This window comes from Fusarium odoratissimum (genome assembly GCF_000260195.1).
Source record: "Fusarium odoratissimum NRRL 54006 unplaced genomic scaffold supercont1.6, whole genome shotgun sequence".
In the NCBI taxonomy this organism is placed as follows: domain Eukaryota; kingdom Fungi; phylum Ascomycota; class Sordariomycetes; order Hypocreales; family Nectriaceae; genus Fusarium; species Fusarium odoratissimum.
This window is the reverse complement of record NW_022158692.1, coordinates 1,376,530-1,404,088: the sequence shown is the minus strand read 5'-3', so window position 1 is coordinate 1,404,088 and position 27,559 is coordinate 1,376,530. Positions and strand designations below refer to the sequence as shown.

The 27,559-nt window shown below is 49.9% G+C and overlaps 9 protein-coding genes across 22 annotated transcripts; 5 read left to right on the top strand and 4 right to left on the bottom strand.

Annotated features, from left to right (window-relative positions):
* Window positions 1-209: 209 nt before the first annotated feature.
* FOIG_05130 (uncharacterized protein) lies at window positions 210-6,810 on the top strand. 6 transcript variants are annotated; one of them, XM_031203585.1, is made up of 4 exons: window positions 219-776; window positions 1,103-1,925; window positions 2,185-2,340; window positions 2,394-5,432. In XM_031203585.1, exons 2-4 carry the CDS (start codon window positions 1,784-1,786, stop codon window positions 5,021-5,023), a joined length of 2,928 nt encoding a protein of 975 aa, XP_031067164.1. In that variant the 5' UTR covers window positions 219-776; window positions 1,103-1,783; the 3' UTR covers window positions 5,024-5,432. The 6 variants fall into 6 exon arrangements, with proteins under 6 accessions (XP_031067162.1, XP_031067166.1, XP_031067165.1 ...); XM_031203584.1 differs by having other exon boundaries at window positions 219-844; window positions 2,394-5,411; XM_031203583.1 differs by having other exon boundaries at window positions 210-1,925; window positions 2,394-6,810.
* On the bottom strand, window positions 5,013-7,882 carry FOIG_05129 (GPI mannosyltransferase 3). 6 transcript variants are annotated; one of them, XM_031203580.1, is made up of 5 exons: window positions 7,818-7,872; window positions 7,281-7,720; window positions 6,867-7,097; window positions 5,367-6,816; window positions 5,026-5,230 (listed from the first exon to the last, which is right to left on the bottom strand). In XM_031203580.1, exons 2-4 carry the CDS (start codon window positions 7,485-7,487, stop codon window positions 5,413-5,415), a joined length of 1,842 nt encoding a protein of 613 aa, XP_031067159.1. In that variant the 5' UTR covers window positions 7,488-7,720; window positions 7,818-7,872; the 3' UTR covers window positions 5,026-5,230; window positions 5,367-5,412. The 6 variants fall into 6 exon arrangements, with proteins under 6 accessions (XP_031067158.1, XP_031067161.1, XP_031067159.1 ...); XM_031203579.1 differs by having other exon boundaries at window positions 5,013-5,230; window positions 7,281-7,882; XM_031203578.1 differs by having other exon boundaries at window positions 5,026-6,816.
* Window positions 7,883-8,883: 1,001 nt separating this feature from the next.
* FOIG_05128 (ornithine aminotransferase) lies at window positions 8,884-10,992 on the top strand. Its single transcript, XM_031203576.1, has 2 exons — window positions 8,884-9,683; window positions 9,735-10,992. Exons 1-2 carry the CDS (start codon window positions 9,210-9,212, stop codon window positions 10,572-10,574), a joined length of 1,314 nt encoding a protein of 437 aa, XP_031067155.1. The 5' UTR covers window positions 8,884-9,209; the 3' UTR covers window positions 10,575-10,992.
* A 1,384-nt stretch (window positions 10,993-12,376) lies between these two features.
* FOIG_05127 (uncharacterized protein) lies at window positions 12,377-13,847 on the bottom strand. The gene has a single exon (XM_031203575.1). The coding sequence runs from the start codon at window positions 13,508-13,510 to the stop codon at window positions 13,091-13,093; it is 420 nt and encodes a 139-aa protein (XP_031067154.1). The 5' UTR covers window positions 13,511-13,847; the 3' UTR covers window positions 12,377-13,090.
* A 1,086-nt stretch (window positions 13,848-14,933) lies between these two features.
* FOIG_05126 (uncharacterized protein) lies at window positions 14,934-16,217 on the bottom strand. Its single transcript, XM_031203574.1, has one exon. The coding sequence runs from the start codon at window positions 15,986-15,988 to the stop codon at window positions 15,572-15,574; it is 417 nt and encodes a 138-aa protein (XP_031067153.1). The 5' UTR covers window positions 15,989-16,217; the 3' UTR covers window positions 14,934-15,571.
* A 270-nt stretch (window positions 16,218-16,487) lies between these two features.
* FOIG_05125 (ULK/ULK protein kinase) lies at window positions 16,488-19,579 on the top strand (the record flags this gene model as incomplete). The annotated part of the gene is made up of 3 exons (XM_031203573.1): window positions 16,488-16,622; window positions 16,805-19,370; window positions 19,422-19,579. 3 exons carry the CDS (start codon window positions 16,488-16,490, stop codon window positions 19,577-19,579), a joined length of 2,859 nt encoding a protein of 952 aa, XP_031067152.1.
* An 872-nt stretch (window positions 19,580-20,451) lies between these two features.
* Window positions 20,452-21,384, top strand: FOIG_05124 (uncharacterized protein; the record flags this gene model as incomplete). Its single annotated transcript, XM_031203572.1, has 1 exon — window positions 20,452-21,384. The coding sequence occupies one exon, from the start codon at window positions 20,452-20,454 to the stop codon at window positions 21,382-21,384; it is 933 nt and encodes a 310-aa protein (XP_031067151.1).
* FOIG_05123 (CAMK protein kinase) lies at window positions 21,224-23,988 on the bottom strand (the record flags this gene model as incomplete). The annotated part of the gene is made up of 8 exons (XM_031203571.1): window positions 21,224-22,694; window positions 22,743-23,033; window positions 23,081-23,127; window positions 23,176-23,376; window positions 23,430-23,498; window positions 23,526-23,721; window positions 23,772-23,829; window positions 23,901-23,988. The coding sequence occupies 8 exons, from the start codon at window positions 23,986-23,988 to the stop codon at window positions 21,704-21,706; spliced, it is 1,941 nt and encodes a 646-aa protein (XP_031067150.1). The 3' UTR covers window positions 21,224-21,703.
* A 312-nt stretch (window positions 23,989-24,300) lies between these two features.
* FOIG_05122 (uncharacterized protein) lies at window positions 24,301-27,492 on the top strand. 4 transcript variants are annotated; one of them, XM_031203569.1, is made up of 6 exons: window positions 24,301-24,452; window positions 24,589-24,673; window positions 24,727-25,565; window positions 25,640-25,851; window positions 25,911-26,236; window positions 26,288-27,492. In XM_031203569.1, the coding sequence occupies exons 4-6, from the start codon at window positions 25,722-25,724 to the stop codon at window positions 27,149-27,151; spliced, it is 1,320 nt and encodes a 439-aa protein (XP_031067148.1). In that variant the 5' UTR covers window positions 24,301-24,452; window positions 24,589-24,673; window positions 24,727-25,565; window positions 25,640-25,721; the 3' UTR covers window positions 27,152-27,492. The 4 variants fall into 4 exon arrangements, with proteins under 4 accessions (XP_031067148.1, XP_031067147.1, XP_031067146.1 ...); XM_031203568.1 differs by having other exon boundaries at window positions 24,589-25,565; XM_031203567.1 differs by having other exon boundaries at window positions 24,301-24,673.
* The last annotated feature ends 67 nt before the right edge of the window (window positions 27,493-27,559 follow it).

Sequence of the window (27,559 nt, the reverse complement as noted above, 5' to 3'; positions counted from 1 at the left end):
TCACTGATATTGACAACGATGTCAGGTCTTCATAACGTCCGCCGTTGACAATTAAGTCTAGAGGGAGATTCAGAGTTTACCAACACCGGACGATGTACCTGAAAAAAATGAGTGACCTGAGATGGGTCCCATTGCATCGTCTAACTATTGAAAGTTTATGTACGAACGGATAACTAAACTCGACCTGCATTCCCATTCTCGTATTTCTCCTCCCCTCTCGCAATCTTGTCTCTATCATCATCCTTGTCCTTGCCCATCTTCCCACTTCCCGCTCTCGCTTGTTCACATTCACGCTCGTTCGTTCGTTTGGTCATTCGCTTTCGTCCCAATTTGGTTGCCCTAATTACACACGTTAACAGAGCTTGTTATTGTCCATTGGGTACTCTGTACACTCTGTTTCAGCGCAAATAAGCCCACCCACCAAGCACAGTAATTATCGCGTGTCTAGGTTCTTCCCCTGCCTGCTCCCACTTACAGCAGACCTTTTTCCACTTGTTTCGATACTGGCCTGACATTCGCCGTCAAGCATTTGAGAGGCAAAGACGCAGAGGTACCTACCAGAGCTGGTTTGTTTTGCTACCTGCATATGAATACATAATTAGAAGCTATGCAGTGCTGCATCTGCATTCTCTTGCAATTCCTATTGCAGAATTAACCTCAACTCCACACAAACATATCGAAGCGATACCCTTATAATCACCGAGTCAGTCGAGTCTTACTTAAAGGCTGATAAGATACTCAGTTTTCTCTTGGCCTTTGTATCTTGCCTACCAAAGGTAGTCTTACAACGCAATCCTTTGTCTCTGTCTATCATTTCCCTGCGGACCGGTACCCCCAACTCCCTGTATGTACTGTACCTGGACACAATTGTCCTCCCCCCAGACCCAGCACTACTACGCTACGCTACGGGTACCTACAATAGTGGCTTTCGGTCCCAAGTCCCCCGCCTCACATCAATTGGATTGGATTTCTTTAATCTTACTCCCTCCCGTTCACTCGCTCGCTGGCTCTTGATGCCACCAACTGCTCTGCTCTGCTCTGCTCTGCTCTGCTCCTCTATTGCTACGACGTGACAATCATTGACTTGAGCGATAATTTACAGCCTTGACCCGCTCGAAGCGTCTCTTGCCGTTCCTTTCTTTATCGACTCACCTCGTCACCATCACATCGCACTCACTCACTCACTATTTTTGCCTTCACGATTCTTGCTTACGCCCGAACCCGTGCCTGAGAGCCAAGGATTTGGATTTGGATTACCAGACACAAGTGAACTGAACCAAGCCAGCGCCTAACGCCTTGACGCCCTACACTACTACTGTTGTACCGCTCTAACGCCCTTGACGCTACCAATCATCGACCGATCTGTCTCATCATAGACTGGCGCGCACACTGTTGCCATCGACTCCCTCGCTCGCTTGCTCGCTTGAGCTTCCCCAGCTCAAGGCTTTGATTTCTAGCTCCTGATCTCTAGCCTCGCATCGCATCGCCATCTCCATCCTGCTGTCGCCTATCGGCATCGGTCGAGTCGAGACCTTTTCCTCACCCTCCCGCCCGCCTCTCTGAACCGGGCCTCTGTATTATAGCACGGCTCCGGGTCACCGCTTCAGCGCACCTTGTCGCCGCATCCTCGCTCGACCTCTATTGAGGTTGAGGCCCAGCCATCGTGACTCTGGCAACTGGGCCGGCCCAGCTGTAGTGTCCCTCGTCACGTCAACCTCATATTCTTCTACGCTTTCACTTTCGCAGTCGTCGCTCTCGCTCTCGGCACGCGCAGCCTTTCGCCATGACGTCCGCCGCCTCGAACCCTAACCAGGCCAACCAGCCGGCTCTTCAAATCAACAATGCAGCATCCCCGCCCAGCAAGCGCGATCTCAAATCATGGTGGAAGGGTTTCAAGCTGCCTTCGAAGCACCAGGAACCCCAGGGTAAGATATCTCCCTCCTCCACTCTTCACTGCGCAACCATGCCGAGCTTCGAGTCAGAACGTCATAAAGCAACATGGTTTCGTTGCTATCACCTGTCGCGATACGCTTTTCGACGGTTTTGAATACTTCGGGCCACAGCGCCTACGGCTGATCACAACTGAATCTGTTGCACATACAATGCTCACAGTCACGAAGTCAATATGCACATAGCTTTGCTCCCCCACTTCTTATGTCTGATCTCTAACTTGCGTATTTTCAGAAACCCGTCCCCAAGGCATCTTCGGAGTGCCTTTGCGGCAAAGTATAACATATGCCAACGTCGCCATCTCGCTCATCGATGAAAATGGACAGAGTTACATCTACGGCTATGTTCCCATTGTCGTCGCAAAATGTGGCGTCTTCCTCAAAGAAAAAGGTTGGTTCTCTTGGCCTGACTGACAGGGAAATTGTGCTGACGCTTCCTTTCAGCTACCCATGTCGAAGGAATATTCCGGCTTAGCGGATCGGAAAAGAGAATAAAGGAGCTTAAGACCATATTCGACTCACCTGATAGATACGGGAAGGGTCTCGTCTGGGATGGATACACTGTACACGATGCTGCCAACGTTCTGCGACGATATCTCAACGACCTCCCCGAACCCGTCGTTCCCCTCGATCTATACGAGAAGTTCCGCGACCCCCTCCGAGGCGCAACCAAGCAAGCTGTAGGTGACGCAGAGGGGCCTCAGTTCGTCGAAAATTTCAACGAGAAAGCAGCCATCTTGCAGTACCAGCGACTCATCACGGAGCTACCGCCCTTGAACCGACAGCTACTTCTCTACATTCTCGACCTTCTCGCGGTTTTCGCTGCCAAGGCGGACGAGAATCGCATGAACTCACAAAATCTGGCTGCCATCTTCCAGCCAGGCATGCTCTCTCACCCAGCACATGCCATGGCTCCCGAGGAATACCGACTGAACCAATGTGTTATCATTTTCTTGATCGAGAACCAGGATCACTTCCTTATTGGTATGCAGGGCACCGCTGCTGATGAAAAGACCAAGAAAGAGGTGGAGTCTGGCACACCTAGTGGTCCTCTCACCCCTCAGCCTACTCGAAAGACAAGTCTGGGCCGATCGGCGTCCAATGCGAGTGCAGGCGCCAACAGTGTGCGGCGAGATGGCAAGCTTCGAAGAAACCGATCCGTGTCGTCACGGAACTCCAGGAATGACGGAAGCTCAACGCCCAATAGTCCAGCCTTGACAGCTACGCCAACGACAGGTGGATTGGCCAGAAGCAACACCGTGCCATCCAAGAAATCTCCTGCCATTGGTGCTGGCCGCTTCCAGAGGTCTGATGGGCCAGGGCCTCGTTCTCCCGCCCATCTAGAACCTTTGACACAAGTCAACCCCACAGAGAGCATAGAACAATCTCCCCAATCGACAAGGTCATCTGACTTCATATCTGGCGGTTACCTCACACCAACGAAGGCTCCTGTAACAGGCCGTAGTCACGAGAGACTACTAGAAGTGCCGCAGGAGTCCTCCACACCATCCAAGGAGCGCAATCTTCCCAACATCTTCCGTAGCACACCCAACACCGATACCGGTGACAAGAGGCAGCCTAACAAACTGAAGAAGAAGAGGATACCAGGAAGCTTAAACCCAAGTGCCCAGAGTTCTGCTGCCTCTTTGACATACACACATCCGAATGCTGCGTCATCTCCTGGGGCAGAACTGGCCAACCCGATGGAACATGCTCAGCAGTATGAATCTGGAACTCAGGCATTGCCGCAACAACCAGCCCCGATTCTCGAAGAACAACACCGAGAAGCATTGGAGCAGCAGCAAGAACTACATGATCGACCGTCACATGGGCAAAATCCTCAAGAAACTTCACTCGCACATCCTGCTTCTCTGACGCAGCAAAAGAGTGATGTTTCATCTGAGCACACTCCTAGGGCATCTCAAGCGTCATCAAACCAGAGCCTGCACCCAGATAATACACTGAAGTCGAAAAAGTCACCACCAACGTCTCTGCACTCATCTTTTAACGAAGGCTCGGACTTGGATCAAATTCTTGACGAGCAGTCTGTCAGCACTGTTGATCAAGCAGAAAAAGAACGAAAGAAGCGTTGGCGGTTGTCGAGGAGTAAGAATGCTGACAACGGCTCCTCTGCCGGTCTCACCTCACCACGCCTTGCCCTTGGGCAGAACGACAATGGCGATGTCAGCAACCTATCAATATCAAGTTCCAGTCATAGGCCTCGAAAGAGCGAGAGCTCTGACCGACCTTACATGGTGAGCGAGGGACAGGGTAGCTTCGATCCGGGCAGAGAAAGTGATTCCAAGGGTCCCATAGGATGGATCAGGAACAAATACCGTGAAGCAAAAGAGAGTGCAGAACAAAGAAGGAATAAGTCTCCTCCTCCGGCAGACCGTCCCGGCCTGGGCGCCTCGAGCTTCCAACCCCGAGGAAAGAGTTTGGAAATTAGAAGAGATGAGCCAACGCAACATGCTTCACTTGCAGCAATAGCTGGTGCTCCAGCTGTTGCCTCTAACCCTGCTGCAGCTCCCGGTCCAGCACTGGGTCCGGCTCCCACAACGGCACAAATTCCTCAGACAGCCACAGTTTCAATGGTTCAACCTGAGCCCACATCACCTGTTCAGCCAACCCATCCTCAAGCGCAAGCTCCTCCACCGGCTCAGGTCCAGGCTCAACCTCAACCTCAGCCGACAACTCCAGCCCAGCCTCCAGTTCAGGAACTGACTCAATCTCCAGTTGAACCTAAACTTCAGACAGAATCTCAAAAGCCGCAAAGCCCCCGGACACCTCAGAAAATCATTTCTATGCTCGATGTTGACACGCCACCGGCCGCTGCAACAACATCAACTCCTGTCCCGACCGTTGCTTCTGTAACCACGCAACCGCAGGCGGAGGAACCGAAACACGCTCAGGAGCAGCCACAGCCCCTGCTGTCACAGGAGCCAAAAGCAGAAGAAAAGCCAGCCCAGGCCACTGAACAGCCGGCAGTGATATCGCCTGTACAGCCCGAGCAAGTACAGCCTGAGCAACAGCAAGTAAAGTCAGAGTCAGAGACACCAAAGCAGGAGCAATAGGAGGAGAAAAGCGTTCTAGTTTAAATGGGAAGAGTATTTTGGAATGGTTGAAGTAGTATCACGGCAGGATAGCCTTTTCTTTTTAGTTTATTTTTAGGGAGAATGAGATGGACATCATGATGGATATGCGGGAGACGGGTTTATCGACTGAACCCTACTTAGACCCTCTACCACCCTTATAAGTCGATTACATGTATGTAATGTAGCCTGGTGTGATGGTGAGCTTTATTTCATTTGAGCGGGTGGAGGAGTATAGTCAAGGAGTACAGGTTACTACAACAAAGATATGAAATCCAAGCAGTTTTCATAGTTTGATGCATACGCTGGTTGCTCAAGGGCTTACATTCTTAGTATACACTCAATACTCATCCAAAATTTGCACGGCCAATCTACGACTCCTTCGCTGGAGGTGCGTTATCGTAAATAACAGTGTCCCACACAATCATCTTTCCCGAGCGTCGCCAATCTTCGTTAAACAAACCATTGAAGCCCTTCCAAACAGGGCGCACCTGTGTGAGACCGAGAGCCTGCGCCTCAGGGGTCTTGACGAAGTCCTGTAGCCATGGCTCGATACCGTCGAAACCGACGATGTAGCGAGGGACAGCAAGTGGCTTTTCTGGTCCAAATAGCTCCGAAGTAAGAAAGGGAATAGGGTTGTCGTAAAAGCGATCGGCCTCATCACGATAGTTCTCCCGCTCAGGAGTGTTTGGCTCAGTGTGAAGAGGTGGTTCACAAGTGAGGGCGTAAGCTCGTAGACCAGGGTATACTAGATGGGATCGCCAAGGGGTAGAATGGCAAGGCATGAGGAAAAGGGCGAATAACTCTTCGTCTTTCCCAGGGCCAACAGAGAAGCGAGAAGTCTGGGCGAGTTGAACTGAGTCTGGGTGGATGCGTTCGTACTCATGGCGGAGGTATGTAAGAACATTGAGGGGGGCTGTTTGGTGGAAGAAAGACAGATATCCTGCGAGAAAGACGTTGACGCCCAGGGCAGCCAAGAGATAGTGCTTATTGCGGATTTGAGGCCGAGGACGGGGGTTGTTGGTTGTAGCATCTGGCTGGAAAGTGAAGAATGAGGCAGCAACGGGAGCGGAGAGGATGCTGAGTGCTGGAAGAAGAGGATAGATGAAGCGAACCTCCTTATGAGAGATGAGTGAAAGCGCGCCGATAGTTGTGAAGACGGTATATGCGAGTGTCTTCAGTGTATTAGACTGGCTCGTTGATGAGGCAAATGCACTTGACTTGTACAGAGCCATAATTGCAAAGGGAAGACTAGTGGTGCAGATAAGAGGGAGACCCTGAAGAATGTAGTAGTGCCATGGATTGCGGCCATAGAACACAGCGAGGGATTTGGAGAGGTTGAAGTTGAGGAAGTTGTACGCAGGGAATGTCCAGAAGCCAAAGTATAGACGATCTGATGCGATGGAAATGACCAAGATTAGAGAGCCGCAGAGAATTGCCTCGCGAATCAATACAAACACAGTCGAAATTGTGAGCGGTGAAGAACCTTGTAGTGAGATTCGGGTGAGGGTGAAGAAGACAATAGTCGCCCAGATGAGGACGTTGGTCGGTCGAAGAACGACGGCCAATGCTGCCAGGCACAGAGACGCACGAAGCGACCAGAGACTCTTGAGAACAGGGGTGGGTTTGGGATTCTCCTTTGTTGTCTGTGCAGCACTGACAAGTTCCCAAGGCCAATAATACAACGCCATAACAGTGAGAGTCGTTTCAAGAGAGTTGGAAAAGGTACGTGTAGAGCAGTACCATTGCCAGGGGTTGAAGAGTTGAAGAAAGAGCTGGCCCATCAAGTCAGTCAATGGCCTGGAAACTTGGATATATAACTTACTGCAAAGAAGGAGACATTGCTGTTGGCTCCATAAATAGACACGGCGAGTTGCCAGGTGTACCAGTCACCAAGACCAGCAATTACGGCTTGAAGGGCTTTCGGGGCTGCGACGAGGATGGCAGCGCGGAGGATGCCTATAGGGAGGATGCGGCTGGAGATGAAGTCTGCGATGAGATAGACCCCGGCAAAGAGAGCTGGGTGAAGAGAGGTTCTGAGTTGATGTTTCCATTCCTAACAAATTCTGTTAGTGGCTATAATCGACTGTGAACTTGTAGTAGCTGGTATGGTGTAAGTGGTGTGTTGTCACCTCGCAACTGGTAAAACAACCACATATGAAGGAGGAAACACACATGGGTGTTTCTACGACAGGTAGATATAAACGAGAAGATAAAAAAAAAAAAAAAAAAAACAAACCCAAGTTAACCATGCACCGCTCCTGGAGCCAAAAGCCAAATCCCAAGCTGGCTCAAGAGATTGGAAGAACTCATCTGGTTGGAAAAAGGTAGCTATCCACCAAGCGTTGATGAGTCGAATGACAATGATATCACGCAGGAAAACAGATCGATTCCTCTTATTCCGAGCCTCGTCTAAGACTTTCCTTGAAACCGTCGCGGACGACATAATGTCCACTGAGTGATGGCCAAGTATAGTGCGTCGATAGGGGTTGGACTATTCTAACGAGACAGCTGTTTATTGTGAGAGTGTGGCTCAGGCGCTGATTGGGCTGCTGATTGGTTGGCAACGTTCTGTCATGTGGCCTTGAACCGACGTTGGCCACAAGCCACAGCTTAAATGGAACAGCGAATGGCGGTTCAGCGTGAAGCAGGAAACATGACAAGAAACAAGATAAGCGTCTGTATAACATTTGATTAGCTATTACGTAGGATAAGCATGAGTATTCGACTGTCTCTAGGGTTGGAGCTGATGTGATTTAGAGACGAACTGGAGGACCTGTACGGTGGTTAACACCTATTCTGCTTCGGTACAACAAGCGCCGAATAAAAACATATTTCTGCTACTGTGAATAAAATAATCTATCTCTCTAAGCTTATGACATATCAATCGTTTGTTACATCATGAAACGAAATGTTACATATGTAATTCTGGCGGCTCAGGCGGAGTTAAGACAGTTCCGCTGATAAATGGCGGAGGTGGCGGAACGGGCGGCATCTGGCGGTAAAGGATAAGGCCTAAGATTTTGCCGAATACACGCAAACTGGGAACACACTGGGAAATGGCATTGGTTAGTTCTCTATCTAATTACTCCATCGATATCAATTGACAGGTTGGGGGTCATATGAGGATGAGAAGTTGTTACTCAATAGCAAGCAAATAGTTTGGACTTGGTCGTGTGGCACTTTTGATGGCTGCAGTAAAATGAACTGAGACAAACTCTGTTTTCAGAGAGGAAATACTCTCTCTCTCTCTCTCTACGGTCAATACACAACAGGTATAGAGTATAGACATGACACAGATTATCATCTGGTATGATCACAGTAATAGAGAATTCTTCATTGGGTATCCAAGAAATAGGGTCGCTGGTCAAGTCTAGACCTGCATTGAACCCATGTCAGGTGGTTCTAGAGCCCCTCATTCCCCTCACCTCTCCCCAGATTATGTTGTCACTGAGTTCACAGAGCAGAGCCTCTTTTACTCATGATGGATGCACATCATGTCCAATGAAACGATGTCGGGCAATTTAAAATTGCGGCGTAGACCAAATAAAGTAATTCGACGTCTTCGGAATACCACGAAAAGGAGTGATCTAGATTTGGAGAAGCGAGACAAACAGATCCATCCATACATGTCTTGAATACGACCGTAAGCGATGCCCCTCTCCATCATGTCATGACAAGACAAGACAAAGACAAGATATTCACTGTATCAACTGAACACGGGCATCTCGGCCGGTGGCGGCAGGTCATCCGCCAAGTTCCGCCGGGCCTCTCATCCAATCAGCTTCGTCACAACCTCAACTTCGCAACACCACGCCCGCACACTCCCACGCTTGGTCGCTCCCACTTGCACTTAGGGGTATAGTGTCGACAAGCAACTCTAGAGGCAGACTTGGTTTTGCTGTAATAATTACCTAAGAAATCATATCTTGTCTCTTTCCTGTCCGCAACAAGCCTCCGCTTGCCGACAACCGTCAACCCGCTATCGGTCCTTAAAGAGCAGCCATGTTCTCCTCAAACTTCCAATCGTTCTTGTCTTCTCTCCATTCAATTCACCAACAAGAAGTAATTTGATTCGCGATATCCTCACTTTCTACTCTTGTTGCTTTACTTTACTTTACTTTACTTTACCAACTACAACACCGAATTGACGTCACATCCCATCACAATGTCTCCCCACGCTGAAAAGGCCGTCTCTCGGTTCCATGCAACCTCTACCGAGAAGGCCATCGCCATTGAAGAGGAGTACGCCGCTCACAACTACCACCCTCTCCCCGTAGTCTTCTCCCGCGCTGAGGGCATCAACGTCTGGGATCCTGAGGGCCGCCACTACTACGACTTCCTCTCTGCCTACAGCGCCGTCAACCAGGGCCACTGCCACCCCGAACTCGTCAAGACTCTTGCCGATCAGGCTGGTCGATTGACCCTCAGCTCCAGAGCTTTCTACAACGATGTCTTCCCCAAGTGGGCTGAGAAGGTCCGCAGCGTTTTCGGCTACGACATGGTTCTACCCATGTGCACTGGCGCTGAAGCTGTTGAGACTGCTATTAAGATTGCCCGCAAGTGGGCATACAAGGTCAAGGGTGTTCCTCAGGAGAAGGCTTGGATCTTTGGTGTTTCCGAGAACTTCCACGGTCGAACCGTAAGTTCGAATATTCCTAAAAGTAGAAGCAACGTTGCTAACATGCTCCAGATGACCGCCATTACTCTGTCAGTCGACCCCGAATCAAGAGAAAACTACGGCCCTTATGTCCCCAATGTTGGTGCTTTCAACCCCACCACTGGCAAGGCCATTCGATACAACAACATTGCCGATCTCGAGGAGGTTCTTGAGGCTCACGGCAAGGAGACTGCTGCTTTCATCTGCGAGCCCATCCAGGGTGAGGCTGGTGTTGTTGTCCCCGATGAGGATTACCTCGCCAAGGTCCAGGCTCTCTGCACCAAGCACAACGTTTTGTTCATCTGCGACGAGATCCAAACTGGTATCGGCCGAACTGGACGCATGCTCTGCTCCCAGTGGGCCAACATCAAGCCCGATCTTGTTACCCTCGGAAAGGCCATCTCTGGTGGTATGTACCCTGTGAGCTGCGTTCTCAGCAGCAAGGAGGTCATGCTGGTCGTCGAGCCCGGCACTCACGGTTCTACCTACGGTGGTAACCCCCTGGGCTGTGCCGTCTCAATCCGCGCTCTTGAGATTATGGAAGAGGAGGATCTTACTGCCAAGGCTGAGAAGCTCGGTAACATGTTCCGCGACGGTCTCAAGGCTCTCAACACCCCTATCCTCAAGGTGATCCGAGGAAAGGGTCTGCTCAATGCCGTTGTCATCGACGAGTCCGCCGCCAACGGCCGAACTGCCTGGGATCTGTGCCTGCTCCTCAAGAGCAAGGGTCTTCTTGCCAAGCCTACTCACGGCGACATCATCCGCTTTGCGCCTCCTCTGGTGATCAGTGAGGAGGAGCTCCGAAAGGGTCTCGAGATCATTTCTGAGGCTATCAAGGAGCTTCCCAATGTTGAGCGAGCCAAGGGCCACTAGACGCGGCCTAAACTTTAAGATATGGATATGATGGGAAAACAAGGGAAAACGGCGTTTGTTATTTATAAATAGGCACGGGTATTATGCTCGGAAACCATAGCGAGATGATTGATGTATGTTCGAACTGCATAACCAGAGAACAGCACTCTGGTCGGCGTTTGGGATTCCATGTCGGCTAGAAAGCCTTGTACAAGTTGAATACCCCAATTGAATAAAAATGCTGAAATGATCTATCTGTCACTCTGCTGTGCACGCCGTTATCTCCAGATAATTGACAATGAAAGACTTGCCTAGCGTAGCTTTAGGTGAGGAAGATATGATGCCCTCGTCATGGCCACAAACCTGTCATTGTAACATATTGCCATCATCTCAGACCGGCGGTTAGCGGTCTGCACAATAGCACTGATATTTCCCCAAAAGCGTTCCCTACGTGGCTCGGCACGGCAGATCGATCAGCCATAAGACCGCCCTTCTATCATGAGACAAGTGCACGCAGATACATGAACAATGTTACATAAGTTACCTGGCAAGTCATCTTAGTCATCTTGGAGGTTTATCCTCTCTCTTTCGCAATCGGCAAGGAAAACGACGTGTGGGTAACAGCTGACTGTGCCGACCAAGGTATTGTCTTGGTATGCTGCTCTAAGGTACGCCCCTGACTCGCTGTAGTCGATTTACCATGAGACGACGTAATTACGTTTCTACACAGGAATACTTCCATCACTTGCATTGTCGGATAAAAGGGACATTTTTGAAAGCTGAACATACGATAACACCTGTAGACCTGTAACAGTGAAACCCGCAATCGGATCCGTGTTTTCCGTCCGGTGGATCTTGAAACACGGCGTTACGGAGCCCCGAAGCACGGCGAAAGGGCCGGTATAAAGCCGCCGATTCGACGGATCCTTCGGCGGCATTTGGAGCGGTAACACACAACATCCAATTGAAATTGACGCATGAGTGGCTCAAAGTGCACTGTAACGCAGCAGCCTTTACGAATCATGCACTGTATTTGTTGAACGCGTGGCATGCGGTATTGGATGTGGGGATGGCTGGGAGGTCATGCTGGGTGCCTGTTTGAGGCCTGATACATGAGGCTTTGCCCGTATTGTTGGTTACTTGAAGGATACTACGGTAAGAGGTGGTGGGGGATGAGGCCATTCGTGATAGGCAGAGACAATCTTGCACATTATCTGGGCGATTGTATGTTGGCCCGATTGGCAGAGAAGACGTTGTGTTACGGGAGGATCATTGTCTCGTGAAACTCGCAGAATGCGACTCGATGTGAGCAAGTTACAGATTGAGCAAACCGCAGTAGAATCACATACATGAACAATGCGCAATGGAGAGAAGCACATGTATCGATCCCTAAGTGGCTGCTTTGAGTTTGAGGGATGAGAACAGTATCGTTGAGTAGATCCACGTGTTTGGAGTGTGGTTGGTTGACTGTTTAGCCAGGCACACAAGGTCAGAATGATCGTGGGGGTGAAGAGTAAAGGACTCCAATTCAAGGTCGTATTCTATCGATTCATGAGAACGCATTGGGGACTTTGGTGTGTGTTCCTAAATTCTCGGTATGCCAAACTGAGAAGGCAGAGAGGCACATGTCCAACACATCCATGATAAGAGAAATATCGGGGTTCAACATGAGAGATAAGAAGCAATGGATCGATCACTTCTCCAGGTTTTCACTAACTCGATTGAGATGCATCGGGAACGCCAAGAGATAGATAGTCGAAGCGTATCAGACAGGAAGCTCAAGTGTCCCAACTAACTAAACAGTTGAGGCCAGACTTGCCCATGTCGGCGTCACTATTCCTTACTTCTTTGTTAATAATATGGGAGTGTTTCAGCACATGATGCCTTTTTTCTTTTCCTTTATTTAAAGTTGACGAGGCAACATGCTCCCTTGTTCTAGCGGCTTTCAAGCAGCCAGTCGGTCAAGGAACAGGGGGATAGTTGCCGATCTAGGACGAGAAGATGACGATCTGGGTGTGCGTGATGACGGTATTTGTATTTGTATTGTTTTTTTGTGTTTAGTTAGCTGTCCTGAATTGACTCGACTGTACCTCTTTTGCTTAGGAATCATCGCGACTCGTGTTCAGTTGACGTGATAATGGGAGCGAGTGAGTGATGAGCACCGTGAGCGGGCACTTCTGTTCCTGACTTGTCCTGTCCATGTTACCATGTCTCACCAGTTCAATGCCATCATCAGTATCCGGAAACGTCACTCTCACCATGATCCAATTAGTTCAGAGGTTGCCCACCCTTTCTTAGACCCGAGTCCTACTGCTAACTCAAAAAGTCGGGGAAACCTAATGGGCCTCGTCTGCCTGGTTTCCAAAAAAGGAACACAACTTGCAGGGTACGGTACTGTACCTTTATGCGGCGCCTGCGGCATGGGCATGGGCATGATAATGATAACGCTCTTTGGTCGGGCGAATTGACACCTATTCGTGGGCCGCAGTACTATTGTGAGTTTGTCTTCGATACGGAGAAAGCCATGCTGCCGTGCATTATAGAGCAACGGAACGCCTCCTATTGCGAGCGAGTGAGCATCCGCTGACGCCATGCGCTTTGCGTGACCAGCATCGAATTACAGTATTAATAACAATTATTTCGCCATCTGAGCTCAGCCATGTATTCCACGAGCACGAGCTTGGCTCTAACGTAACCTTGCCCAAACAAGGGAGGTCAAGATTTATCTGCGACAATATCAAAAGTGTTTGGTTCTTTTGCCGGACCGGACCTTGTCCTATCTTCTTCTCCAGACTATCAGCGACGATCAGCCAATGTTTCTCACTGGGCTGGTCGCACCTCGTGGCAGGGAGCGCTATGGCGGGCCATGGCGTAGATGGAGAAACATGACCAGTCTTGATGGGGGCTGATAGCAGTTGAGGTGGTGAGAGCATGAGTACGGTACTTGGAGAGCACATGCATACCTTAACTGCGATCGGTGTTCAATGCTTTGGAGTCTCGCAAACTTGGCTGGCGTAAAACAAGCCAATTCAAGGTTGTTCAAGACTTGATATTGACATGTTTCATCCTCCACTTCCCAGGTCCAAGTTTCAGAGCATATGGAGCTCAATTCCTGGTAAAGCTTCCGGAGAAAGTGGACGCGTGAGAGACGCTCAGTGGGGCCGGGCGACCTCGGCATCCATAACCTTGTATCCGTCCGTGGGTACAGTATCTGTACCTGTACCTGTGTCTGTTCGTACCTCAAGCCAGCTCAAGGCTAACAACTAACAACAGTTGTTACAGCCTACGATGACGGGATGTTTTGACCAAATTGAGTTTGAGAAAAAGGAGGCTTTTGTCTTATTGTCCACAGATCAGATGCATCACATCATCGGGCTCAGGCAACAACACCTCCTCACGAGGCGCTCACAACGTTGACAGGAGTTGAAGGTGGTCGAACTTGGCCCGGAATAGCTTAGCTCAGCGTGTATTGCACTTTCAGTTTATCGTTATCATGCACCGCATGATTCCTCTTTGTTTTTTTTAGACTTGGGTGCTTGCTGGGGATGGAGAAAGGAGGCTGCGGCGGTTGTCGGTTGTTTTCCCTTTCTAATGTAAAGTGAGTGAGTGACTGACTCACTGACTCACTGATTCATCCTTTCACTCGTCGCTTGGCTCTTCCAGGTTTTGTCTCTTCTCATCCCGCTCTTGTCTTTGATCCCCTGGTCTTGTTTTGGACTTGGGTGTATCACGGGGTCACCCAAAGTGATCGATTAGCCTCTAGGTCATCCCCCGCAAACCCGACCCTTTTTGATCATTGTCTCTTAATTATTAATGTCTATTGGTATTATTATCTGCTGTCAGACAGCCAGAGTCACTTACTCACTGTTTCTGCGATCTCCAATGATCCCCCCTGCGTGAATGTGAGTGTGTCTCAGTCGTCCACACCCACTCGTGAGGCTGTCATTCTGAGCCGAGTTGAGAGGTACTTGCGATTTGAGGCTGATTCTCACACAGATCGCATGTACCCCCTGACACTCAACATCCCTGTCGATTGGAGATTCTCCAGGGCCCTCTGACGCCTGCGGCAGTTCACACACTAAACAGGTACTCAAGGGTTACCTTACTTTGAATGGATGGAAGCTTTGGAGCTTGGAGCTAAGCACCCTGGGCTGCCTGAGGTAACGCGCCCCCTACAGCCGGGCTAGTTACAGGCTACCGTCCTGGACAGTCACTGCACGTAGCCATTCCCCATTTTCCCCCTTCTAGAAAACCCGACCTTAACTGGGCTTGATTCGTACCAGTCATTCACTTCACCTCTCATCACATTCACTTTCTGCCTGGTTTTTCCACTTTGTTATCTCTACCATACTTTTCTTTTCTTTTCTTTTTTTTGCTCTTTTCTTCATATGGCAATTCATTTTGTTCAACTCAATTAACCTTCTGTACCCTGTGCTTTGTTGTTATTCTACAAACTTTGCTCGCACAGCATCTGTTCGACCACCGCGTAACTCCCTCGTGTACCTACAATACAATAGTCGGTACCAGAGTTGCGTCTAGGGTGTGTGTGTGTGTGACGCAACCCCGATCAGCCTGTCCCGACCTCTCTTGACTTGGAGCCTTGGACTGTCTCTGTATTCCCGTCTGTACCTACAGCACGGAAGACACTACACCCCATTCAGCAACGCGTACGAATCATCAACCTGCATAATTCTAGACTCTAGGCATTGCCAATGCATTGGAGGTGCACGATAACATCAAACCATCCCTTCCTTCCATTGAGTCACCGCTGTCGTCCGCCTCTCTAACCGCCCTATCCGCGTCCACGGTTTTGGGGGGCGATTATCTCCGATCACGCTCATCCTCTCTAAAAGCGAGTACGGACGGTCCTCGACTCAGGTCAACGGTTGGCGCTCGTATAACGTCTCAGATTGGATCGTTACCAAAGGCCCAAAGCTTCGCTTCAGTGCCGTGTTAGTCACCTGGCCTGGCCTTCAACATACCCCCCAGGCTTGCCAGGCTTATCGGTATCCATCCAGTCAGTGTAAGGATAGCGTCCAGTTAGTCCTAGGTACAGTACAGTACCCTACCCTACCTATTCCTATCCCGTCGCATTCTCTGTCCTCCACTACCCTTATCCTGCCCTGTCGCACCAGCATCAAGCACCCCAGCAAGCCCCATCTGGCAATAACTCTGGGTCTTCTCTTATGGGTGCTAGCTGTGCTTGTAGGCTGTAGCCTCTTAGGCAAGGCAAGGCAAGTGTAGAATCGCTGGATCATACCCGTGCAATCCAATCCCCGGCCGTGATCGCCATTGCTCGTGCCGTCACCATCGCTCGCTGTCACACGCATCCCCCGTAGCTTCTTGTTCGTCTTTCTCCCGTCCTTTCTGTTCCTCTTGTCCTCTCTTCTTCTTTTTCTCTTCATTGCGAACGAGTCCTCGGTCTCGAATCCCATCAGTTGTTTCGCCCATCCACATCCACTAACTCTTGTGTTTGGCTCGATATAGCAGTGCAGGCGCGCAACGAGTCAAGTACCGTCTATACTCTACGCACCCTTTCGGATACCTACCTACTACCTACTTACCTCTCAACCTTGCCTCTGAGCTAAGGTCAGGTAGTATTGTCTCGTCTCGTCTTATCCCATCCGTCTTCGGCTGTCCACCCGTAGGGGTCCTCAGTCCTCACCGACCACTAGCTACTTCACCAACCATCAGCGCAGGTTCTCGCCTCTGACCTTTGGTTTATCACCTTCCGCCTGGTTGATAATCATCCCCATCCTCCTCTGTCCCCTTCTCGCCTCTTCCATCACGCCCATCGGCGCTTGCGACAGCTTCCATCTATCGATTACATGACGACCTGCTCTGCGACACACACCTCCCCCGAATCTTTCAAGCCTTAGGGCTACAAAGCAGTCCGACTATCTTCCTGCCATCGATAATAACAACCAGGAAGCCATGGCGGCCCGGCAGGAGTCCTCGACCTCCTCGGGGTCCAGGAAGTCGGGCAGTCGTGCTGTAGTAGGACAGTTCAACATCGGCTCCGAGATTGGAAAGGGTAGTTTTGCTCAAGTGTATTTGGGTTGGCATAAGGTACGGCAAAGCTCCTATCCTTGCTTTGACTTGCTTCTCTGTCATCGTACCAACTTGCGTTGCTTGTTTGTTCCTGCTGCATCACTGGGGTGGCTTGTCAGACTCCTGCTTTTGGTACCACAAGTCTCAGAGCAATTCATAGTATACTTCATACTAAATAACCACTAACAATCTTGATAAAGGACACTAAGGCTGCCGTTGCCATCAAATCCGTCGAGCTCGAACGTCTGAACAAGAAGCTACGAGAGAACCTCTACAGCGAAATACAAATACTCAAGACATTACGCCACCCACACATCGTCGCCCTCCATGACTGTCTCGAGTCGACAAGCCACATCAATTTAATTATGGAATACTGCGAGCTTGGCGATCTATCCCTGTTCATCAAGAAACGAGAGAAGCTCGCCACACATCCTGCCACGCATGATATGGCCCGCAAGTATCCAAGTGCGCCGAACTCCGGTTTGCATGAGGTTGTCATTCGACATTTCTTGAAACAGCTGACTAGTGCCCTCGAGTTCCTACGCAGCAAGAACTACGTTCACCGAGATGTCAAGCCCCAAAATCTGCTACTACTACCCTCACGACCCTTTAGGGACCAAAGAAGTCGCCCTGTCATGCAAGCCAGCCAAGACTCGCTGATCCCTATCGCTGGATTAGCATCTTTACCTATGCTCAAGCTTGCCGACTTCGGCTTCGCACGTGTGCTTCCCTCCACTTCCCTGGCTGATACCCTTTGTGGATCCCCCCTGTACATGGCCCCAGAAATTCTCCGATACGAGCGATATGATGCGAAAGCCGATCTTTGGTCAGTGGGAACTGTGCTCTATGAAATGAGCACAGGTCGCCCTCCGTTCCGGGCTAGAAACCACGTCGAACTGTTGCGAAAGATTGAAGCGGCTGAGGATGTTATCAAGTTTCCTAGGGAGGTGACTATCAGTGCCGACCTGAAAGCTCTAATTCGAAGTCTACTCAAGAGGAGTCCTGTCGAGCGACTGAGCTTCGAGAACTTCTTCGCACACCAGGTCGTTACGAGCGAAATTCCTGGTTTAGTAGAGGATGATATTCCGAAGCCAGCCAGGCAAGAACCTCGAGAGGTGAGATCAGCCTTTCATGGGGGCTCGCCTTCGTTATCATCACGAAGTCCCCGACAAACCGGTTACGAATCGCCACGAGACGGCATTGCTTCAAGATCTCCCAGAGATCAGCACTCAAGGTCGCCACAAGCAGCAAGCCCGGGAGAAGGTCGGTATTCTCGGCAATCGCATGACAGTCAACGACCAACAGGAAATTCTCCTCGCGAGATCGGTGAGGGTCTTGGAATTCGCCGCCCAGTTGCACACCATGCAGCGACTGCTCCGGTTCAGCAACGTATCCAGGATAGAGGAAATGGTAGGGATAAGGTCTCACCTCCTACATCTCTTCTGAACCAGGCACGCAGGGACAGAGCCTTGAGCAATCCATCAATTACAGAAGAGGAGAAGGCGGCGCAAGATGTTGCCTTAGAGCGAGAATACGTAGTTGTTGAGAGACGGCATGTTGAGGTCAACGCTCTGGCCGATGAACTGGCAGCGAACGAGCGATTTGGTGACCCATCCTCTCAAAGGACAGGACCCATGACTCGACGATATACTCAACAGGGCGCACCCACTTCTACATCAGGAGCAATTGCCACTCCGTCTTCTCGCAACGCTTTGGTGACCCAGGGCCGCCATGACCGGAAATCATCGTACGAGAAGGCTCTCTCTGCTAGTCCCGGATCAGCCTCTAGTGCTATCTCTAAAGCGATCCAAGACGCCAGCCTGCGTCTTTTTGGCTTCAAGGTTCCCCCTCTGCGTGGTACACCAAAGGGCCCATCGCCTCCCCTGTACCAAGCTTTCCCGACATATCCAACTCCTCAGGCCCCAGTCGGACTTTTGGGCGACGGCAAGAACACTCACGGAACCGACGAAGATGGCCGAGCTGCGCAAGCCATAGAAGAGTTCGCAACACGCAGTGACTGTGTCTACGGTTTCGCCGAAGTCAAGTACAAGCAGCTTGTTCCTCTAGCACCGTCCGCTGATCATATTTTGGGCGGTCTTGAACCTGAACAATTGGAAAATGAGGAAGATGGATTGACAGTTGAGGCAATTGTTGCTCTCTCAGAGGAGGCTCTTGTTCTATATGTGAAGTCGCTCACTCTTCTCGCTAGGGCTATGGACATAGCTAGTGTCTGGTGGTCCAAGAAGAGCCGGGGAGAGACAGGCACCGGCCTATCGGCAGCTGCTGCCCAGAGCATTGTTCAGCGCATAAACGCAGTGGTTCAGTGGGTTCGACAGCGATTTAACGAGGTGCTGGAGAAGTCGGAAATCGTCCGTATGAAGCTCACGGAAGCTCAGAAGCAATTGCCTGAAGACCATCCCAGCCACCCATCTAACCACGGAACCGAATCCATTGCTTCCTCCGCGGGGGGTGCGACCAAGCAGGTTTATTTGACTCCTGGCATAAGTGCTGAGAAGCTCATGTATGATCGAGCACTCGAGATGAGCCGCGCTGCCGCAATTGACGAAGTTACGAATGAGAACCTCGCCGGATGCGAGATTTCGTACATCACGGCCATCCGAATGCTTGAGGCTGTGTTGGACAACGATGACGATTCAGGTTCGGATGCAAGAAGATTGTCGACGGGCAAAGAAGATGAGCGAGATGCTGTCAAGGAAACTAGCGGTGGTGAGCTTGACAGCGATGAGGAGGCCCATGTTCGAAAGAGTAAGTCATACATGAGTCTGTCATTCTGGACGAGGGCTAACAAGACATTAGTGATCAAGATGATCACAGGACGACTCGCAGCTGTGCGCAAGAAGCAACAAATGATTGCTGAAGCCAACAGCAAGACGTTACAGTCTTATCAGCAGTCAACACGTCGTCGAAGCGGTGATATCACACCACGCAGTGTTCCTTCGCACGCATCCTCCTGAGCTGTGGACGATGAAACTCGTAGCAAAGCTTCATGACTGATACAACGATACCTACCATACCATTCGGAGATCTTGAATGATCTCATGTCTTATCTCTATCATATTTGGATTCAAGGCGCTACGGAGCTCGGCATGCGGCTCACAGAAGCACGCCAGCAGACAGTCATTGAGTACAGGATCTATATGGAGCCGGCGTCCAGGGTTTTTGTCATTTGCGCATCGCCGGGAGAAGCATCTCATAAGTCGGCGTTTTTGGATTGCTATTAGCTATTACTTTCTTCTACCGTATTCTTTTGTTGCTATTTCCAGAGGACCACCTCTGCATTTTGGATTTGGGGCTCGCTTCGCCCAGACCTGGAGCTACAGCAGCTTTTCAGGTGGAAGATAAGAGGAGGTATTTGGGTTTATGTGTATCTGGACCGGCATAAGGGCCAGTCATTATAGGTTGAGAGTGGGAAGTTTTCAGACATGCCATGCTATTCGAGAGTGAAGAGATGTTGAAACCAGGGGAAAAGGGTGAAAATGAGAATCAATATACCCAGGTCTTCCACATTGAGCCCTGGATTTACACTTCTTTGTCCATCTTCTTAGTGAGGCTTATCTGCGGGAACTGGCAGCAGGCCGATTCGTTTCTTTTAGTGACCTTTGAATTGTTCGGTCCAATGGCTTTGTTCATTCAATGCCACGTAATGTTCTCACAAAGCCTCTGCTCATTCAGTGACAAGAAGCTGTAGTACAGCGCATCTTGTTCTTCGTTTTACCGCTGCACAGTTGTTGGCCGTCAAGGCTGGTATATATACAGAATGGGCGCACATAGAACAGCACGAACCATATTCTTTAACTTCAAATTTACTTAACATATTGAGACAGCCATGACCGGGAATTGCTATTCTCCCAACTCGGTTCTATCCGACATCATTCGGGAGCTCGACACTAATGCACCACCAGCTGCTCCACTTGACTTGCTATCAACCGTCTCATCCATTTTTCACCAACGATCAGAGAGGCTTCGGCGAGAAGCCCTTGCTCGTTCAGACGCAGAGATCGAGGCTGGATTCGTCGCTACTCGAGAAGCACGGATCAAGGAGAAGCTCGAAGAATTGGAGGAGGAGGAGGGGGAGGAGGAAGAGACATCAGAAGACGAGTGGGACGAAGATGAGTATGAAGATGAAATTCCTTCCAGGGAAGATGTCGAAGCTTTCATCAATGGCATGATTGATAAAGAAGCCACAGGCCCTGTTCTTAGGCGTGCAATAGGAGAGACAAGAGAGGACCATAGAAAGCGGATGGAAACTCTTGAGGACCGCATTCAGGGGTATCAACTCTCCAAGTTCGTGCTCGAAGACTTGCGGGGAGATCCTCCTAGGTACGTGGAAGGGTTCCCAGTGAACCTCATCAACGCCTTTTGCCACCTACGTCCTCACGTTCCCTTTATGAATACGGAGATGTTCGATTGTCTTCAGTGTCAAGTTAAAGGGAGACGGTGCTCACGAAACATGAACTATTCACCCGCCTGCGAGCGATGCAGACGCCATGGAGACCCCTGTTTAGTCAAGGACTTTACCCATCCTGTTGCAGTGTGTTGGTGGTTTGCTAGGGGTCAAGAAACCGGTGACATTGAACAGGTGGAATTAGAGTGGTTGGAGAGGCTGATGAATAAGGGTCAGGCTGAGGGCATCCAGGCCTTGCCAGTGTGGCCTGAGGTCGGTGGTAACTTAAGCAATAATAGTGGTGAAGAGAAGATGCCTAAAAAATGGCAAGACTTCTTGAAAGGATCCGCCAAAAGGAAAATAAGTACATGGTAAAGCGAAAAGGGGCAATCTGCATGCATTTATTATTTGTAAATATCCCCATCTATCCCATGTCAGCCTTTCCCCGTCATCAATCAAAACAGCCAGAGCCATCTGTGGTCATAGGCAAGTTCCCAGTCAGAATCCGCAATCCCATCCGCCCAAATCTATGAACCTCGTTTCCCTCGGTTGTGTAGTTGTTGCACTTGAGTGAGTTCGTGATTCTCAATGTTTCCTTTCCCATGGAATTCGCATAGAAGAAAGAAGTGAAGCCCCAAAGTAACTCCACAGACCTAAATATATCCCTTCATTTTCCACCATTTCCTGACCATCTTCAGCGGAATGTGAGCTGAGGTGGGTGCCGCATATTGGCCCCGACCGATCCCTTTAGCCTCACATCACGCTTGCTCTTCCGTTTCTTAGGGCTTGATGGCGGAACCAATGCACTGGTAGTGAGAGCATCTAGAGGAGTTCTCGGAACAGGAGAGATGCTGTCTGTGAGGAACTTTGACTTCGTCCTCTCGAGAGCCGAAAGAACGTTTTGCCTATAACGAGGATTGGTATTGGTAGGTGATCTTAAATGCCTCTCTAGCCCAGGGAGGGGAAGATTCGCAGTATCATGAGTCCTGGCTCTTGGGACTCTCTTGCGTTTTGATGGGAATTCAGTGTTCGCTGAACCGTTAGGCTTACGAAACCCTTGCCAAGGAGGTTGAGGCTTCTTTAGATTAGTCGCAGACTCTCTTAGAGTGCCGGATGGACGCGGTGGCACCGAGAAAGACGAGGTAGTCTTACGAGTGGCAGTTCCTGGGTCAGGTTCTGCGGCTATCTCCAGAACGCGGTCTCTAGACTTTGTGGTCGTAGTTTCAAAGCGTGTAGGTGTCGTCGTGAAGTATTGGCTGATTGATGAGCCTGGGCTTCTTGTAGGTGTTGGTGGGTTGCTCGGTGCAAGATCAGGTAACACCCAAGGCATCGGTTTGAGCTTATCTTGAGGTTTCCAAGAAGCCAGTGTTCTAGAGTCCATTCGTTTGAACAGTTCCCGATTCTTCTTCGGAGAACAAAGCCATGCATGCGTCTTCGCACCATAAGCATTGATTCTCTGTAATGGGTCAACTTTCAGACAGTTCCAGACGAATTCAATCCCTTCAAGAGAGGGTTTTGTCTGCAATCCATTGAACAGTCTAGTGAGATATTCGATTATGTCTCCTTGTCCCATCTTGTTGAGCTCTGTGTCGTGGTTATCAGATGCGAGGAGGAGCAGTGCAACAACACCTAAGGACCAGATGTCGACAGCCGCAGTGTGAGCTTGCCCACCGGCTGCAAACTCCCTATGAGTCTTATTAGCAAGTAGCTTGAGTCCAAAATAAGTGACGTACGGTGCTTGGTAACCTGGTGTCCCAGCATTTGTGATCATTCTGCTGCGTCGAGGCACGGCAGAATTGCCAAAGTCTGAAAGCATGACTCGATGGTACGCAATCTTAGGCGAGTACGCCAAGAGGATATTCTCTGGTTTGAGATCACGGTGAACAATGTCTTTCTCATGGAGATAGCCAAGACCACGGACAACTTGACGTATAATGATCCGTGAGTCGAGTTCCTTGACCGTGCCATGGCGTAGGATGAATGACATGAGATCACCACCCGATGCAAGTTCTGTAAAGGTGTAGCTAGGGCCATCAGTTCAAGTTTCCGTAAATATATGGATCTCACTTACAGTGAGTGTGGTGATGAGATAGCATCCACGTAAGGAAGAATGTTAGGCTATTTCAGGTTAGTAAGACTCGCGATACAAAGCGCGAGTCGACTTACATGTCGCAGCTGGCGCAAGATATCGGCTTCCTGAAACTTGCGGCGGATATCCTCTTGAGAATTCTTTCCTTGAATCTTGTCGAGATTGATCAACTTGCAAACTAACTGCTTCTTCGTCTGGACGTCGTTTGCCAGGCAGACGACTGCTTCCGCTCCTTGCCCGAGGCAATGGTTATTGACGTGATACTTGCTTGCGAACAACTAGGGCAGTTAGTTTCAGGCCCCAGTCGGTAATAGGGACAATTCGGGCCTACCTTGCATTCCTCCAGTTGTAAGGATGTTAACTCATGGCGAGGGGGTGGCTGATCTTGAATGACTGTAAACTTCTAGTATGGTCGAATTTCGATCACATCGCCGCTCTGTAGTAGGTAGCCAGGGCTTATATCCGGACCAGAACCAATGAGTTGGCCATTGACAAAGGTGCCATTTGAAGACTTTCGATCCCGCACATAGACATGGTTGATAGTTGGCTCATACACCACAACATAGACTTCGCAGTGGTTTCGAGAAACTGCAACGTTGAGGTCATTATCGACAGCCAACGTGCTGTATGTGTGAGCTTGTGTGACATGCATTTCATTTAGAGATTTGCTCACTTTGCACGAGGGTCTCGCCCAATCTTGAAGATTTCTCGCTCCCACACTGGAAACACTTCTGAGAAGCGGGTTAGAAAGAACCAGACGAGGTGGAGACCATACGAGATCTTGAGGGTAGGAAGAGCGTACGCTGAGATTCGTGTTCGCTTCTGGTGTCTACTAGATGAAGATATGCAGCTGGACTTTCTTGCGACGCGCGAGTCGTATCCTCGTCCATATTGAGGTTCACAGATTTTGAATCTGGTTCATCTGCTTGTACGTGTAAGTGCTTTCTTTGCTGGATTAGTTGGCTGAGTAAGATTGGTGTAGCAAGATCACGAATTCGTTGGTTTAGATGGCGATGGTGGTTAAGTAGAAGTTATTCAATTAGTGGCTAATTTTCTCGTCGGTTGCAATTCCTATTGTCGCAGTTAAACAATTGCAGCCGTTCCTTCCCTCCTTCCTTCCTTTCTGCTTCAGTCGTCGGCCTGGCACTGTATGCGCAGGACAGTGCCCCACTCAATTGGCACCCTTCTCGTCGCCCACCCAAGTTTTGGTGGGGGGTCTTCCAGGTACCATGAGAAGGAACGATGGGGTTCGGTCACGTGTTGTGATTGGGGCTGCATACACAAAATCGTAATTCTGCCCCCGAAGCTTCAGAAGTTTGTTCCTTATCCCAACACGATTCTCATCCACGAAAGAGTAAGTTTACGCGACCTGACCCTGGCCTATAGCTTGTAGCTTGCAGGCATTGAGCTTGGGCTCATGCCACCGCATGCTACTTGTCTTGTTGACGGCATTTCGCATGCGCACCACAGCTGCTAACGTCTTCCAACAGCATCGTCAATCAAGATGAGAGCCAAATGGAGGAAGAAGCGGGTTCGCCGCCTCAAGCGCAAGAGAAGAAAGATGAGGGCTCGATCGTAAGTTGCATCGCTGTCGCCGACATGTTGACAATAGCTAACCGTTTTCACAGCAAATAAACACCTCGCACCTCAACCTGACTTGACTCATCTTCCATGATGTTACGACTTCACACGCACAACGATACTCTGGCCGAAGCTGCGAACGCTACTCTGGCGCCTATGGGATGTCCCGCAACGTACTGAGCTGGGATTTGACTTCGGGAACTACGTCACGGTGGTGGAACCCCGCACTTGAGCGGCTGTTGGGCACTCAATGAACATTATGGGAATGGGGATTATGACAATTGGACGGTCGGGAACCAGGCGGTGTTAGGATCAAAGACCATCAGTCATGCTCGCAAAAGACGATGCAACGAGAACTTGATTGGCAGTTCTAAGACAAAGAAATACAGAGTATTCCTCTGACAGTTTGTGTGCTTCGTGATTGTGCCCTCGTGACACCAATTAGCTCTAGCTGGACGTTGACCAAGCTCAGTCGCGCGCTAGCTGTCGGCCAATTCTTGCAAGCCCTTCGGTCTCAGGCTAATTGCTCTATGTGTGATGTCGTGTTACCAGTTCTTTCAAATGCGATTGATTTCGCCGTTCCCGAATATTAAAATTGCCGATGTGTTGTGCGTGACGCTCTGTCGCATTCAGCTCCGAGGTGGTTCGACGTCACTAAACCTACAGAGCAGCGCTACCAACCTTGGTGGAGCTACTCGGTGGGTTGCGGAGATGGAATGTTGAAGATATGGAAATTTGGAGATACTGGAGCTCAGCGAAATGCATCAACCATCAATTGAATTGCATACGACAGTATATAAAATCGTCATTCTGAAACTCTTCCATACGGCTCTTATATATTAGTTCCTCAACCCAATTCTTCCACATATCTCGATGCAACTGCGAGGTACGTTCTCCCCTCTCACCGCCTTCCCTGTCTGGCCGGCTAAATGGCGGGCCCTCTCTTTCTGCCGCGGAAAGTCAAAAAATTTCTAAGACCTTGTCTGTATCAACAGTACCTCTACTCAAGATTACATACGAAATCGATAATCGGCCATCCAACATGGGGAGTGAAAAGCGCAAGAGAAGCGGAGATTCTACGAAGCCAAAGAAGAAGGTTGTTATTGATGCGCCTCCTTCATCAGCGACCGTCTCTTCCGTCCTCAGACCCAAGTTCTGCCCTCCCGTGATAGGTACCAACCACCACCTCTGCTTGGGTGCGATGCGACAGATATTGACTGATCTCGAATAGCAACGGCTGTTGGGTTCCAAGTACCAAAGAACATTCCCTTTCACTCTTATGCGCCCAAGAATGGAGCCAAGTCAAAAGGCAAGCAGCCTGAATCGGCTGCCGAAAAAGATTTCCTGCTGCACTCGAATGCGCATCGATCTATGGACTACACGGTCAAATCGGACGAGCCAAGAGGGAAAAAGCCAGCTTTAAATCACTTCCTCGGAATCTACGACCCCAAGACAGGAAAACTTGAGGTGGTCGAGGCAAAGAAGATGACAATGCGGGCTTCAGTACGAGCAAGGCAGGGCGCCGCTGCTACTTCTGGTCAGCGCGATAATAGCCAGGTACGCCTACATCCATCTACTCTAGAGGGGCAATATTCTAACGAAGTACAGACAATGCTACAGCTCAAGACCGACCTCGGCCAGACATTTGGTACCAAGAAGGCCAAGAAGGCCATCCAAGAGAACGTCTTGAACGCTATCGCACCGCAAAAGAAGGCTGGGGAAGAGCCTGCCAAGATTGATGCAGCAGCACGTGCTATGCTCAACTCTGTCGGAGAAGTCACATCGACCATGTCATCGAGAGAGGAGTTACAAGCGGTTGTGGATGCCGCCAAGCCTGTGCCCATTGCCAACATGGAAGCGACCGAGATCCAAGACGTTTACGATCCTAAGAAGATCATCGGAGCCGACATCCTCAAGCTGGTCCCCGTTCGAGAATGGCAAGAGAAGGTACAACACAAGGAGAGCATTCAGGTGCCGTCACGCTTTGTTGCCGCTCGGGTGAACCGCGTGGCAGGCAACGAGGAGGCGGTGGATCGACTGCGTGTACTACGTTACTTCTTCTTCGTGCTGCTTTTCTACCTCCACAGCAAGCCTGGCAAGGCCCGTGGCACCCGAACTATCGCACCTCGAGAGAAACTCAGGGAGTTCCTTGCTCCTGCACCCGAGGCTGTGGTTGAGAGCATTCGCCGCAAGTTCTCCGACCGTGGCGAGATGCGCAAGTTCCACGTTGATCTGCTGATAACACATTGCTGTGTTTTCGCAAGCATCATCGACAACTTCGAGGTTGACACACAGAACCTACGTGACGATCTAAAGATCGACCAGAAGACCATGAATGCCTATTTCCAGGAGATTGGCGGTCGTGTGAAGCATGTTACAAACAAGGATACGAAACAACAGGTTAGCGTAGCCCGTCTAACGCTGCCATTGAACTTCCCCAAGCAGAGGCAATTTGCCCCAAAACGCCGATAGGAATGGCGTTCAATGGAGGCGTCTGCCGATGTGAAGAAGAATGTTTAAGAGGAAGAGTGCGAGGAGGCAGTGTGAGCGGGTGGTTATTGTGATGATTGAAAAGAAATTGCATGCTGAATCTTTCGGCAAAGGAGTTTTGCGGATGGACCGGTGATGTCAATGTACCTTGGGCTTCAGTAATTCAGTGCCTACCAAGATAACGTAGCTCGAATGAATTATTCATACACGTTATATACTTCTTTAATCGAGACACTTGTGGTTGTTTCGTGATTGGTCGTGGATATTTCAGCATGCTCCTAGCTCACCTGAGTTGTAGACAGCAAATATAACGTATTTAGAGCTTAATGAATGCTGTGTAATAACTCCAACATTATGCAACCCAGTTATCAATCCTTCAACCATCTATTG